The sequence below is a fragment of the Ascidia mentula genome, chromosome 5 (genome assembly GCF_947561715.1).
Source record: "Ascidia mentula chromosome 5, kaAscMent1.1, whole genome shotgun sequence".
NCBI lineage: Eukaryota > Metazoa > Chordata > Ascidiacea > Phlebobranchia > Ascidiidae > Ascidia > Ascidia mentula.
The window spans coordinates 11,022,571-11,037,898 of NC_138570.1; the positions used below are offsets into that span (position 1 = coordinate 11,022,571).

Genomic DNA, 15,328 nt, shown 5'->3' on the forward strand with positions numbered 1-15,328 from the left:
ATATAAAAAACGTAACTTTATTGCGACGTTTCGCCTGTTATACAACAAGGCTTCCTCAGGGTAATCAGACAGGTACAGCACACAACTAACGCCAAAAAACGTGCCAACACGAAAAAGGGGATAACGCTAACACCGCTTGTGAAATCATGTGATGTATAAAAATGGGCGGGAAAACTACAGTCACAGTAAGTTATTTTAGAGTACCGGGAAGTAAACGCACTGTTCCCTATCATTGACACAGCGATTGTTCTTGTGGATGTGGAGCGCTTCTAGGAAGAGGCGCTTTGTGTGATCCACCTCCTTTTCCAAAACCGGAATAAAGTTACGTTTTTTATATGTGCCAGAAGAACAGATTATTAAGAAAGAAATATTGTCCAACGTGTTTGCTACAGAGAAGTTGCACCAATTCATTTATGGAAAGGAGTGGAAACAGATCACAAACCCTTGTGGTTCATTTTAAGCAAAGCACCACCAAGGCTCCAGCGTATGATGTTGTGTCTACAGCCATACAGTTTAAACATTCGGTACCTAGAAAGTACTTGCAGATTACTTAGAAAGTACTTGCAGATATATTGTCAAGAGCGTATATACCTGAAAGAAGAACCTGACATGAGCTTAACGGTTATATTGCTCGGGTGATTCAAACTCTCATCGCTATAGGCCTACCTGTTGTCTCGTCGAAGTATGAAGAAGTTCAAAATGCCACAAAAACAGATGCATCTCTACAAAAAGGGCAATATTATTGCCAAAATGGCTGGCCACGTTCAAGAGAAAATGTCGTGGTTCATGCTCGTAACTATTAGAACATCCGTGATATTTTACATGTAGCTGATGGAATGGAAGTTGCAAAAAACAGAATTTCGTTGCTCAGATAGCCTAATTCCTAAAACTTATTCACGAAAGTCACCTTGGCATGACGAAATGCAAAACACAAGCAAGAGATACAGCTGATTAAAGTTACGTTTAAACCGTTGCGTATGAAAACTTGCGAAAGATTATTGTTGCGTGACGTCATAGAAGGCGCTTCAGTGGTGCGAGAGCTTCCAGCGAGGCTTATGCTCAGGAATAGTAAACGTGGTAAAACTGGTTTAGTATTTTTTTTAGTAAACAAGTGCAGTTTCACTAGTTGTTGTTTAAGTCCACTGTTGCAATAAAATCCGCCACAACCAACCACTAATATATTTTTCGTAATATAGTTCATAACTACAAATGTTGCATATAATCATCAGGTGAGGTTAAAGTTATGACATCAAATCCAAAATGACGCCATGCAATGTCACAGAGCGAAGAAACGCATCATCACCGTCTTATTGAAGTACAGCGCAAATGTCGTCGCTGCTGTATCTTTTGGTTTGCTAATAATCAGAGACTAGCAAGACTTTGGTTTGTGACGTCACAGTGACAATTTTTTGATTTAACAGCTTGCCCTGACCTTTGGGATAATGTAATTTGGGGATTCCCAGTGGTTGAACACTATTTAATATCGACAATACAAGGCGAATTTCCTACGCATACAAGGCATTTTTTTACTCGAACGCCTTGTATGACGTCAAATTCTATCCAACCCTTCCTTGAAATATTACTAAAGAGGACAATAAAAAAAGGGTCGTTGCGGTGGTGGTGTTCGGAGAAGACATGGTTGCCATCGTAATCAAGGAACGCACGTGTACTTCTTTGCGTAAAAAGACCAGTAAGTCTGTGCAATCAGCTCTGCTTGTGGTGATTTCTTTTCAAGTTGTTTTATGATAGCTGAGCTCTGTCCACATTTTTCGTCAAATCAATTCCTCCGTCCTAACTGAATCCATCACTTTGGATTAGCTTGAGAATTACATTGCATTGCGATACAGCAGTCACGCACACCCTTTCATATAGGCGCAGTGAAATGAGAGTATGGGCGGCATTTCGGTTGACGTAAACAGGCCTTTGTTTACTCTGGGGTGTGGGCGCTTGGGCTGTATCCAAGAGGAGACAAATTGTGGTTGTATCCAGGCACAATGTATTGTGGCACCAAAAGGTTTGGTTAACCTCTAGGACTATGAAACGGTGTATTGTTGTTTTTGAATGTATGATAACTTGACGAACCCTTAATATTGAACTGCTACACTGTATATTGTATTTTTCAAGCACAGAGCAGAGAAAGCTTTTTGTGTATAATGAAGTTTTACTTTAAAAGTAATGGATGAGCAAGTTGGCTTTTGTCAGTTCCTAAATAGGAAACTATATCACAACTCATGTGACATTTATGTCCCACAAACTGGATTTCCAACATCGAAACCTCACAAAAAAGGTGACACTTGTTTTGCCAAACTACAATAGAGTTACCACATGGCAACCTACACTAGCAAATGCTCAAGATTACTGCTTAGCAACTTTGAAATTTCTAGTGTCTATTTACATTTAGAAAAAATATTTCACAAGATTTCTGGCAAGTTGTAGATGTTGCATGAAGCTTCAACAAGTTATTTTTTGCAGAAAAATGTAAGAAATGCGACAGCCACGGGAAGAAAAACATGCAGTTATTGGACTTAAAAAGCATCAGCCCCAAAAATGCACTAAAAAAAGTCATAAATATTTTTGCTGAACTGAAATGTGGTGCAACAGGAAACAAAACAGACATGAATAACTTTTTTCATGCATATTATAATACATGGAAAAATGTTCCAAGATGTTGTACAGAACCATTTATTTTGAAAGGATATCTCTTGAGTGGCATGCCATGGTGGTAGGTTACTTCAGGTTATACTCTTTTATTGCCAGTTTTTTACTTCAGTTTTTTGTTTACAGGTACTATCTCCAAGCACTTTGGATTCCAAACAATGAAATGTTGAATATTTGGACACACCTGATACCTTTTTGTTACTTTATGTGGATGTTGTATGAATTTTCTTTGGTAAGATGGTTTAAAAATATGTGATAGTTAGATACTCCACTATTTGAGTGTTAAACCTGCACCTTTAAAAAACAGAACATATGCTTACCTGTTGTGTGTCACATGAATGTTCTTTACACAGAGGCATGGATCTTGTTTTTTAAATCCAAATGTTTGGATTCATGTTCAATATTGGCATTTTTCAGGACTAGGTGATAGTTTGCATTTGGTGTGGTGGGTGGATAATACTGAATATTGCCAAATCAAAATAATTTAAAATCTGTATTATTTCTACAATTTGGAGACAGGTTATTACAATTATCCCTATGGCATGATACAAATCACAAATTTAATTTGTTTTGTAAAATCAATGCCAGACAAGATTTTAAACTGATTCTCTTTTTTTAGCATAAGCGCTACTTTGTTTTTCAAATAATATTTATTGCTAATTTCATGAAAACTAGCAATTATCCCAAACAATTAATATGAATCAAATCATTTTATTTTGCGCTATGACTACAATTACAACATAAATAAACAATATACACCCAAGGTCAAATGGCATGATTACCTATTAAGATTACACGTAACAAAGTCAAGTTCAACTTATACCACATCAGAATTAGAATAAAAAAATGACTTTTGACAAATTAGTCTTTTTTGGTAAAATTTGGAACTAGTTTAAAACTAAAATTAGAGCCACAAAGTTGGGTCAAAAAGAATAACTGGCATTTCTTTCTTAATTTTAAATTAGAGACAATCAATTATCTATTTATAAATTTAAGATGCATCTATGCTGTGATTGTTACTTTAACTCAGTTGTCTTTTTTGTTTCACAAAGATTAATATATATGTTGCCTTGTTAACTGCAAAATTATTCAATGTGTTATTTTTTGTTTGATAAATATACAGCAATTGAACTTAATGGATGCATGGCCCTTGTTCCTTATTACAATTTGTTCTGTCATTTTGATGGGCTGCAGCTTTCTTGCTCATATGTTCCATTCCAGGTATGTATGACCCCAAGGCATGTAGATTTTTGTGCATAAAACTCCAAAGTATATTAGATCTTGTTTTCATCATCGCCTTTGGTTTCTTGTGGATTACATTGGTATCACTGCATTTGCATTTGGATCTACCATCTCACACTATTTTGCATGTGCTGAAGTTTCTTACTACAATAGGTATGCTCCTGACATTTTTAACTTTATGCAGTGTGTATGTTAAGGGCAACAATGATTCTTTCATAAATGGTGACAGACACTGCATAAAAACTAATTCGGCGATCAACAAAATTTTTTTGTAGGATTGGATGGTACAATCTGGTTATTCTGACACTTATTTGTTGTGCTGGTTATTTCTGTTCAGCTGTGTCAAAAGTTGCAACAATGTCAGGAAAGCAAGGCCGTCAATTAAAATTGTGGGCAAACGGCTTTGGCTACTTTCATGGTGTTTTACCTTTGTTTTACAGGTAAGAGATTATGGTAAAATGCAATGATCTAAATTAGTACTATTATTTTTTTGGAAACAACCATTATGTAAACTCATAGATCCCACCCTGTTTTTGTCATAGGTTTTATTTGTCCAATGATCCTGACATCTATTACCACAAATTACATATATTTTGTATGTTGCTTGCTCCCATCTGGTATGCATCTGATGTTCCACAAAGGTGTTGGCCTGGTCATTTTGACATTGTTGGTAAGCTAAAACATTTGTCTGATTATTAATTATGTAACAATAAAATTTACATATATAATTGTTAACCATTTCAACTGTTTTTGGCATAAGGCTCTTTGGTCTATACCAGTGTTTCCCAACCTTTTTTGTGGTCACTTGGTGGTAATGCAGCGTCGCCGAGTACTACCTTATGTTGCATTGAAAGTAATTTTAATCAAATGACTGTTTGATTTTCCAAATCGAAAAATGATCTTTTCTTGTTGTTTGATTGACCGAGAAGGTTGGAAAATGTGGACACACAGCATTTCACTTCAGAAAAGTAATGCAAAAGCTCAGCCTTTAGTAATGTGAGGTGACAGATTATTTTTTCACATTGTCCCACAGTAAACGCTCTTAAAATTACTTTGTAACTCCCTAACAAATGTCAGAAGCCTGTATGTAAACTGTGTCACAGCACTGTCAGTTCATTGATTTTGAGAAGTTTAGGCAGTGTTGATAAATTGCTCATTCTTATCTTTTTTTTCCTAGAGTTTCCTATTTTAAGCTAATTATATAAGAGAAAACCATTTTGTGTTGTTTCTGGTTTCTGATATATATATTTTGCCTATAATTCGGCATTGTTAGTGTCACTTAAAAAGAGTCTTTGTTGTCCATAAGACTGTGGGAAGATTCCTATACTTATTAAAAGAGCTTGTGAATTGATTCTGGGAATCATTTCCCATTCTGTTGCAAGTGGCCCTGATGATTTCCACCTTATTTTAAATATGTCCACTATCTCAGAAACTTAAGTTTCAGGCTGAAATCTGTCAGTCTTGTTTAATTTCGACAAATATATTTCACTTTGTTAAAAGCATCATCAGTGTCTATAAATAAGCAAAGAAGGAATTAGGTTAAAGTAAAAAGGCTCTTCACTCACAACACGCCCTTTACACAACTAAAAACCTGCCACATGCAACGGGTGGAAGCGTTGAGAAAACGCAGAAAAGATTAGGACACAGGAAAAAAATAAAAACACGGTGAAGATAAAACACAATCTTAAGTTTCTGAGATAGTGGAATTATTCAAATAGTGAATATATGTTTAAACAATGCACAAATTTTGCATTTGCTTTCACATGGTCTGGAAATTCAGACCAAGCATCGCTGGAATCCCATCTGTCATGCATCCGACCAAGTATTATGTTGACAAAAACTGATGCACACCAGTGGTTTAATGAAGTTGGCATTCATGGATTGGTCATGTTGACTTGCAAACACTAAGAGAAACTCAATCTTGCAACCGCATAACCAACACTCTTGTACCATCCGTTGGGAAACACTGGTCTATTTTGTAAAGGATTTTTGTGACAAATGATATCATCAGCTGCTATAGTTTGACTTTATTGAAACAAAGTGTTAGTTAATGAGAACTTTAAATTTTAGGAAAATTTGTTCAGTTGATTGGGACAACTTATTGTATAATTTGTTATTGGTTAAGTTAATGCTAGAAATTAAATTATTTTGTTAATTGATAAAAATAGCCAACAAGATTATTTTAGTTTATTATGCAATTTACATCAGTTGTAATACCATGCGTTCCATATCTGCACTAAGGTTTAATTTACTTCTTTAACTGTTGAGCAGCATTTCTTAAACAATGTATGAGCAGAATTGTTGTAGCATAATAATAGTCCTTATCATAACCAAGAATATAACATTGTTATCAAAACAATGTTTTAGGTATAAAAATAAGTATAAAATTTGAATTTTTCACACAAATCACTTGCTTTAAAAACAGAATCTGTTTACACACAGTTTATGAAAAGTGTTCCAGATTTACACACATATTTTTAATGTAAGTAGCTAATATATAGCATGTTTTTAAGGGCACTCTCATCAGATATTCCATGTGTTTGGAGCTTTAACATGTTATTTTGACATATGTGCTGTGTATGTTGATGTGACAAGCTCCAATGGAAGTTGGGTGGCTCTAACCATGCAGGTAAACATTTGTTGGAGACAAATGTTTTTTTTATAATATCACTGAAAAATATCTAAAATGTTGATTGATACTAAATGCAGAAAATTGTTGATTTACAGGAAGATTATCCAACAATGCAAGCTGTTTGTATATTTACACTTGCTGTATTTGCTTTCTGTATTGCCCTTCTTCAATATTTAATGAGATTTCTTCCACCCCTTAAAGTATGTAAAAAGTCAACCCAATGTGTTTGTGCCTCATTTTGTTGTTATAACTTTCCCAAATTAACTTTAAGTGAATGGCAAAACATGAATTGAATCCACTAATTTTAATGTATTGCCCTTTCAGTTTTTCATGTGCAAAAGTGTTGTTTACTGTCTCAGGTTTCGCTTGGCCTGTAATCCTGTGATCTTATATGAATTTTATCTTATGCAACTAAATTTAGTTCTCATTGATCAAGGTTGGCTTTCAGTTTTCAGTGTTTTCTGAAATAATACTGAGTAAAAATAGGACTTTTCTCAAAACTTGCAAGTAAGCAATACATACCACTATTTGTTTACCTGATTTTATGAACACATAAAGAGCTGGCTAATATAACAGAATAGCTTTTATCATTGGACACAAGTGTTTTTATTTTTTTTTATATTCTGTTTGTATTCTTTTAGATGCTGATATGCAATATGTGCACACATATATATAAAATATTGTGTAGGTAATTTACTTTCATTATGTTATTTGTTGCACTACTAAGTAATCATGTGCATTTAGTTAATTGTTTCAGATGGCAATGTTTAACCCAGACACCTCTTCAGGCTAAATTGAATTTTGTTTCAGTTTCATTTACTACTTGAATAGCATCTGTTGCATTTATGTGGTCCTTCTGTAATAAAATCTCGTCAAACGTTTACGTGCGTGTGACGTGAAAATTTGACATTAAAAATAATTAAACCACGCAATGACAATATAAAATGTTTTCATTCAAATAATACTGCGTTTTGGTACGAGGTTATATTCATATTCGAATATTAATGTAAATTTTTTTTTAATTTTTCTATCGTTGGAAAGTTCAGCCCGTGATCTATTTTTGTGTAAAAAAAGTAAGTCGCTACCTCGTCAGGTGGTCGAGTAACCCGCGTTCAAACTTTTGTCAACTGGCGATTTTTTTTTGTCAACTAACATCCCTCTGGTTATTGTATATTGTCAGTTTGAATGCGAAGTGCCGAAGCTACCATCAGCCAATGCGTAAGAAAGGAAAGCAATGTGAAACTGCTTTGGTAGTTTTGCATTAAACAAGTGCAACAAAGGAATTATGACTGTTTATTTGAGCTCCAAACAAATGGCCACTGTTTCGACCTATTAGGTCTTTTTATGTAGTTAAGTAATAACAAAACTGTTACAGGGAAACCAACAAAACTAAGATAACAATGAAACAAAATTTTCCTGACATAGTACCACTGTTTGTCTCGCAGTAGTGCAACCTTTTGGTTCGCGTTATATCATAAATGATTCGAATATTTCATCTGATTTTATTAGGCTGAACTGCAGATAATCAGTTTCGATCCAAACCTGCTGCGGCACTTCATTAGATATTGTTCAAGTTCATTATTATATTAAAATCCGCCGCAATCAATCACTAAGGTGTTTTTCGTCGTAGTTCGTAACATGTTAGAAACATCAGATAACGTCACCACAAAGGTGAGGTTAAAGTTATGGCATCATACTAAAAATGACGCCATTTGATGCCACTGAGCGAAAAAACGCACCATACGCATTGGTTTGCTTTTACCCAAAGACAAATAAAAGTGTAACTTTGGTTTGTTACGTCACAGTGACGTATTTTTGTGTGACGACACAGCTTGCCCGATCTTTGAGGTAACGTAATTTGGGGTTTCATCTATATTTGTAACTACTCAGTATTTTCAATCTCAGCGCCTTCCTGTGCCAACAGGACCTTTTTTGAGGCCATTTTCCTGCATGGATTTTATGGCAGTTTTCCATATTTTAAGTTGACGTAAAACCGAAAAACTTGGTTGAAATGTTTGTTGTAGATGTCATCCCTTTGTTTCATTTAAATGACAAACGCGGTTTTAAATTTGAATATATTGTAACTGTAACTTCAGCACCTATTTGTTCCAAGGTGCTATACATGGTTATCTACGATGCACAAATTCAATCAAATACACTTTTTATTGCTTCCGCATTTCAGTGGTTGACTTTTGGACGAAACTACATATCCACAGCGACGTTCACAGAAGGCAGTTTTGGTACGCATTAGTCAACTATAGTTTTTCACCAAATTGACAGGTAGGCTATAAAGAAAATTTTCTTGGAAGACAATCACTTTAGCAAAAACCTCATTATTTATTTGCTTGGTCAGTTTCCAAAGCTTAAAACTAGTTTATTAACGCATTTTACAACTGCTGGATGTTTTTGGTTAATGGTATTCGTTGCAGTATAACCAATAAAATATATTGCAGCATAGGAAAAATGCACTTTATTGATATTACTGTACCGTTAATTTGCAATAATTGATCAACTTATACTATCCAGGAAGGGGCAACGACAGCACATTTGACTTATGGAACTATCATATGTCATTCTGTAGTGGAACCAGTAATTAGATATTAATCGTGAACTTTGCGTGGCTAAAATTGTTGTTATAAACGATCTTTTTTTACAATGGTCAAATCAATTTGGGAAATCAAAACTATTTAGTACACATGCAACAAACATTTCAGGACCCCTGTCAAATAACAGTTTTCTCGACCTCTCTTGTTTCCAACACCGTTGCAACTAACACATTTTCGCAAAATGAAGCGAAAACTGAATCTTCGTAATGGGCTTGTGATCTTCACATTCCTGTTTGTCATATCATCTTTGCTTTTGTACAAGAGGGTAAAGAGGACAAAACAAACAAACACAAAAAAGGGTGCCATCATTCCACTTGACCAGGCCTTGGATCAGGTTGAGAAGATTAAAAAGGCAAGTCAATTCCGAATTACTTGAACGCAATATAGGTCTGAGAATATTCTGAACAAAATTACAAATTTGTTTTGTTGCTGAAATAATGTTGATACTGCAGTCAACTTTAATAACAGTCTTTTAGTGACGAGTGATTTTAACTTGGGCCATTAAAGTAAAGCATCTATACCGGTATAACATGAACAAACCTAGGCTATACACGTACTCTACAATGACTACGTACAATGATTTAATAGCCACATGAACAAAATATTTAGAGCGAGTTTGTTAACATAGTCTGTAAACAAAATATTATTTGCAGTACATGCTTAAATGGTGTCCACATCACAAAAAACGCCACAAACTGCCGAAAGATTGTGGAAGATGCGTTGTCACATTCAATCGATCATTGGTAAGTGCACGAAATTGGGAAGTTACAAACATTTAAAACTGCAACAAATTTGGGTGTTCGAACTGAACAATTTTGCTGAAAAAAAAACCTACAACAAGGCATGCAACACCATATACAACAGCAAGTTCCATTGGTTGCAAAATAAAAATAATGTGAATTACCTAAAGTTAAATCAAGAAGTTTTTTTCTGTTTATTTTTTCTTAGCCCAAACTTCCTTTTCATGCACATCTCATCGGTGTAATTTTTTTGTGAAAATTGTCACAAAACTTGCAAAAAACTAAAGTTTGAATAGGAAATTCAAGGCTAATATGCTAGTCATTAGGCAGACGTTTTTAACACCACTGTGCTTGAGCTGTTGCAAGGCGCTCGCAGAGGTGATAAACAGGCGGGAAACCGAACAATGACTAGCATATTAACTTATACTTTCGGTGACGTATTATTTGAGAATTTTTTAGATAACTCACCCTGATACTGGTGCAGTTATTTACGACAACAAATGTATGCGAAGAAATCAGATGCCACCCGATATGTTCAGGTAATTTTCTCTGTGGGGAAATTGCAGGCAATTTTCACGTTTCAGGACCAGAATTTTTTTCGAACTGTTTTTATGCTTATTAAAAGATTGGTTCGATTACGTAGGCCCACATTCATGTATCAGCTTTGAATGGTTCCGCAACAAAACGTCTTGACCAGAATGTCGGCCTATGTTGAAAAGAAAATGAAACTCCCAGTTTTTTTTTCTGAGTTTAAATTATATTGTCCCAAAAAGTTATTTTAAAAGATGCTGACGTAGAAGACAATTTCTAACTTGCAGCATTGGAGTTAATTTGTCCCCACTACTTATTTTGCTTTAAAAATACCTGCTAATTTAAAGATGCTTGCTCTCTCTTTAAAAATACCTGCCAATAAGGCCATCATCACTACAAACGTAAAAAAGGGTTTTCGTAAAAATGATGATGGGCTGAATTGTTTTCAATAATTTTTTATGTCATTGATGGTATTCAGAGGTCGTGCAGCAATGTTTAAGTTTAGTACAATAACTATCCAAATCATTTTTGCGTATTTTCTATATGACTGCATCAGGTTATTTTATAAATACAGATTTTGTGTGCAATTCTAGGCGACCGGATATGTTGTACATTTGGAACAATGAAGAATCACCTTCTTATACAAAAGTCTTGCGCTTCATGAATTTGACCGAATTTGAAAGTGGATATTTCAACGCAACAATAACTTACAGGTAGCCTATATGACCTGCACTATATTTGCAGATTATTAAAGAACAACGTTTTGCAGACGTGACTCCACCTTCGTGAAACCATACCGAGGTGCATTTTTTCTCAGAAGAAATATTAAGCGTTATGAGGCGATTTACTCTATTAAACCGAACCGAATGGCTGTATGGATTGTGAGCAATTGTGGCAAAACACCCGGCGCCATTAAAAGGATGAACTTGTTTAAAAAATTGCAGAGAGCTGGTTTACAAATCGAAGCATTTGGCAGGTAAGAAAATGACATAGCCTTTCAGCTGCAAATAACAAAATAAGCCTTATAATTACGACAATGTCGAACTCGTTCAAACAATGTTCCGCGTATAGTTTTCTATTAAAAAGCACATGTTTATTTTACGGGATATGCATGCTATTAATTGATGCACAATTGCAACGAAAGTGTTTAAACAGGTGTTTTAGAAGACGCATAAATTTTGCAAGGGGAACTCCATCTTTCTACAAATTTGTTCGGCAATATAAGTTCTACCTTGCATTTGAGAACTCCTATCATTGTAGGGACTATATTACCGAAAAGTTTTTTGAACATGGACTTCTGGCAGGAACAATTCCAGTGGTATGGGGTGCAAAAAAACAAGATTACGAAGCAATTGCACCAACTAAATCTTTTATTCACGTAGACGATTTTTCGTCAATAACAAAACTAGTCAGATACCTTAATTACTTGGCTAAAAACGAAACCGAATACAAGACATACTTTGAGTGGAAAGTACGCTTGTTAAGAACAAAACCAGATGACTCAGAGAATAACAGTATGTGCAAATTGTGTAGATCTTTGCACTTAATTGAAACCCTGGATAAAAGCACTTCAAATGTTTTTCAACCACCCAAGTTAAATAAAAGCAAATCGTTGGTAAAACTACGTGTTAAACCTAAAAGAAGAGTAATTCATTCAATCGATAATTGGTGGTACAATAGAGAAAACGCGGAATGTTACTCATAAGCCAAAACTCATGGAATAAAAAAAAATTATTTCCACATTTTATCTCCTGATTTCCTGACACATTTTCAAGCATTTACATGACCACACATTTGGAAATAGTGAGTGTTTGGCCACAATAGCAGCAGTTTTATTTTGCGTAAATAGAAAATGTCACAACATCATCATAAAAACAAGTAAGTTCCACCTTTTCTGTGGTGTTTTACAATGTTGCTATTTCTTTCCAGATTTTTTAATTCCTCCTTGTGCTAAAAATTTTATTTTTATTTTAAACGAATTAATTTTGTGCAAGTATAAAATTCTTACTTAATGGACCCTTTTTGGAAGCTTTATTTTTCATCTCAGCAAGTTTCTTGGCTTCTTCCTTTTGCTTTTCTTTAAATGCACGGTCATCATCATCCATTTCAGCTTGATTTTTTTTTGGCTGTTTAAGGGGCTTCTTCTTTCCTCCTATAAACAAAGCATTACACACAGTAAAATAAACACAACTATTGCGAAGAACTTCTTACCTTGTCTTCCTGACATTTTTTGTACCTGACAATTTGATTGAGAATAAATTTAAAATTTGGTGGGCAAATGTAAACTAGAAATGTGAAAGTAACCATGTTGTTTGTATAAATGTCACTTATTTAGTAAAATAGATGACAATGTGAAAGAAAGGATAGCAACAACAATGTTATTACACATGTAATGTGTTAATTAAATTGGAATAAATACTTCAATAAGAAAAACAATAGTAATTATTATCTAATAGCCCAAAAAGCCAATAGAAAAGGTTTTATGGTATCACCACAATAGTGTAATATTACAAAATGCAACACATGCCAGATGAAAAAATGTCTTGCAAAACTTTACCAATATTCTGTGCAACAAAAATAAGCTCATGCATTAACATTTGAGAGTTTGATTCCTTTGAATCGCCTGTATAGTTTCTATGGCTAAAATGCATTAACACATATGAAAAACATTGCGACTGTCCATGCCATTACCGATCACCAAAAAAATCTGTGCAAATAATAAACTTTTCAATCTGGTACATGTGTGTATATGCATATTCAGACATATAAAATATATAGCCCAAAATAATACTTCGGACTTACACAAAAACATGCATACTACAATGTTGGAGATTAGAAGATACAATATGGAAACTATTGGCATAAGAATACAATGTCATTCAGACAAACTTAAGAAAAACAAGTTGCTGTGTCTATATGATAAGCTATGCTGAGATTAAGACCAAATCACCTCTAACATCCAAATCCCAATATTAATTTTTCACCTATCCCGCGAAATTTGGATCCAAATATCGACACATTTTTTGGACTTATGTACCGTTAACACTTTGCAATTTGCCATGACGTTGATAAGTTACGCACCATGTGTCCCAAACAACTTTCCTACCTGCACGTTGTCACATCAGCGCATTTATTAAATTAAATGACAGTAGTAACAAACTTCTTCATGCATGCTTACTGTACTTGTTCAGTTACCCGTGACGATTGCTGCAAAAAAGTATTGTTTCTATTATTCTAAACTTGTTTTACATTTTACGTTACGGTTGCTAAAATAACCTTTTTGAGGTTAAATTTCGCTCTGGCCTTTTTTGAATAGTTTGTCTTTCAAAAATTGTGATTTTGGCTCTATTCTGGCCCTTTTTATAACGCATTTGATAAAATGGAGATTACCTTTTTCATTTTTCATCGAGTCACTGATTGAAACCATAGAAACTAGACCAGTAGTTGAAAACTAACCATTCTTATGATGGAAGAAATTTGTAAAAACTATGAAGTCTTTACCCACAAAAACTCTACTGCTTGCAGTATTCATAACTTGGGAAAGGAAGGCAACACGTTTTGCCGGAGCATATGCAATATTGGCCATTGTTACGTCACACTATTTTTAGGACGTAAAAAAGGTTCAGTCCGTGTTATAAAATGTAACAATAACTATTGTATTTGTAACAAAATATTGTCGTCGAAGTAACAAAGGGGTTCGGTAGTAAACTTGTTCAACAGAAATATTAAAGATAACCCATACTATTCTACGACTTCTAACTGCCTTTCTTTCCGAGTGATTTAGGCCACTTTTACACCAGTGGCGTTGAGTATTTTTGACATCCGCTCAGAAACTCCCTGTACTTATGGTTCGCTGCTGTGTTTGTTTTATTCTCTGGAGAAGCCATAATCGTTCGTACAAGCGAAACGTCAGAAAATACAATCTTTTTTAAACGAAAGGTGTATATTTGTTGTTTTTCACCAAAAGAACGTCAGATTCATATTTCAGTACAGAGTGATGTCGTTGCTGCTATACCCTTTGGTCTTCCAAAAATCAGGGCCAAAAAAGCCTTTGGTTTGTTACGCCACAGTGACATATTTTTGTATGATGTAAAACGTTGTCCTGACTTTTGAGGTAACATAATTTGTGGATTCACCTATGTTCAAAACTATTCGATATCTGAAATGTAAGGCGCCTTTTCCTATGTAAACAATGCTGTCCACTAGCCGTTACTTTTCGTGCAGTTTTTAACATTTTTTAATTGATCTAGAACCGAAAAACTTTGGAAAAATTTCTGATGTACCTTTAGTTTTACGCAAAGTTGCCTTGACGGAGTCACATGCACTTTACAACGTGGTTGGAATGCCAACAAGGAACGAAAAAGAAAAAGAAAAGAGGAGAGAAAAGAGAGAAATAGTTGCAAAGCAAATAAAAGCATTCAAAAAGTCCTCAAATTTTCACAATTTAAAGTAGGCTAACCAGTTCAAAGTTGAGTAATGAAAGAAGCAAAATTATGTTGCTACTGTGTAGTTGTCCAAAGATGAAAAATACAACAACACAAAATCAAATGCCAAAACGAGCATTCTGGCAAACTACTCGTTCTAGTTACCATTGACGTTCGTAATGGTGAGCCCATGACTCTGAATAACTTACTGCTGATGCGACCTGGAATCTTTGACGAGAAGAACTGCTACGTACCGCACCTGCATGGGCGCAAGTTTAACATCTTGCCAACGTTTCTGGATGCGCTGGGCGTCGGAGTTTTTGGCGACTCTCATTGAGCGCCAGAAATGGTTTCAGAAAACAGAAAAAATGTGAAAGTGAACGACGTCGTTTTGCTCGTTGTTAAATCTGGAACCGTAGGTTCGGTTTCAGTAAAAACTCGCAGCGGTCATGTGCGGCGGCCGATAGCGAAGTTGTGTAAAGTTGTTGACGCCAC

At 34.9% G+C, this 15,328-nt stretch overlaps 3 protein-coding genes across 7 annotated transcripts; 2 read left to right on the top strand and 1 right to left on the bottom strand.

Moving 5' to 3' along the window:
* The first annotated feature begins 1,121 nt into the window (after window positions 1–1,121).
* Window positions 1,122–7,413, top strand: LOC145901816 (membrane progestin receptor alpha-like). Of its 4 annotated transcripts, none has more exons than XM_082989620.1 (10): window positions 1,122–2,014; window positions 2,130–2,287; window positions 2,473–2,722; window positions 2,785–2,890; window positions 3,782–3,879; window positions 3,937–4,053; window positions 4,176–4,340; window positions 4,443–4,570; window positions 6,414–6,529; window positions 6,628–7,413. In XM_082989620.1, the coding sequence occupies exons 2-10, from the start codon at window positions 2,176–2,178 to the stop codon at window positions 6,823–6,825; spliced, it is 1,290 nt and encodes a 429-aa protein (XP_082845746.1). In that variant the 5' UTR covers window positions 1,122–2,014; window positions 2,130–2,175; the 3' UTR covers window positions 6,826–7,413. The 4 variants fall into 4 exon arrangements, with proteins under 4 accessions (XP_082845746.1, XP_082845745.1, XP_082845744.1 ...); XM_082989619.1 differs by having other exon boundaries at window positions 1,122–1,690; window positions 1,750–2,287; XM_082989618.1 differs by having other exon boundaries at window positions 1,122–1,690; window positions 1,873–2,287.
* A 1,328-nt stretch (window positions 7,414–8,741) lies between these two features.
* LOC145902520 (alpha-(1,3)-fucosyltransferase 7-like) lies at window positions 8,742–12,125 on the top strand. Of its 2 annotated transcripts, XM_082990527.1 has the most exons (7): window positions 8,742–8,812; window positions 9,247–9,490; window positions 9,792–9,881; window positions 10,338–10,417; window positions 11,003–11,122; window positions 11,179–11,385; window positions 11,565–12,125. In XM_082990527.1, the coding sequence occupies exons 2-7, from the start codon at window positions 9,320–9,322 to the stop codon at window positions 12,112–12,114; spliced, it is 1,218 nt and encodes a 405-aa protein (XP_082846653.1). In that variant the 5' UTR covers window positions 8,742–8,812; window positions 9,247–9,319; the 3' UTR covers window positions 12,115–12,125. The 2 variants fall into 2 exon arrangements, with proteins under 2 accessions (XP_082846653.1, XP_082846652.1); XM_082990526.1 differs by lacking the exon at window positions 8,742–8,812 and having other exon boundaries at window positions 8,990–9,490.
* Window positions 12,126–12,217: 92 nt separating this feature from the next.
* On the bottom strand, window positions 12,218–13,555 carry LOC145902521 (translation machinery-associated protein 7-like). The gene is made up of 3 exons (XM_082990528.1): window positions 12,621–13,555; window positions 12,418–12,561; window positions 12,218–12,359 (listed from the first exon to the last, which is right to left on the bottom strand). The coding sequence occupies exons 1-3, from the start codon at window positions 12,634–12,636 to the stop codon at window positions 12,325–12,327; spliced, it is 195 nt and encodes a 64-aa protein (XP_082846654.1). The 5' UTR covers window positions 12,637–13,555; the 3' UTR covers window positions 12,218–12,324.
* Between the last annotated feature and the right edge of the window lie 1,773 nt (window positions 13,556–15,328).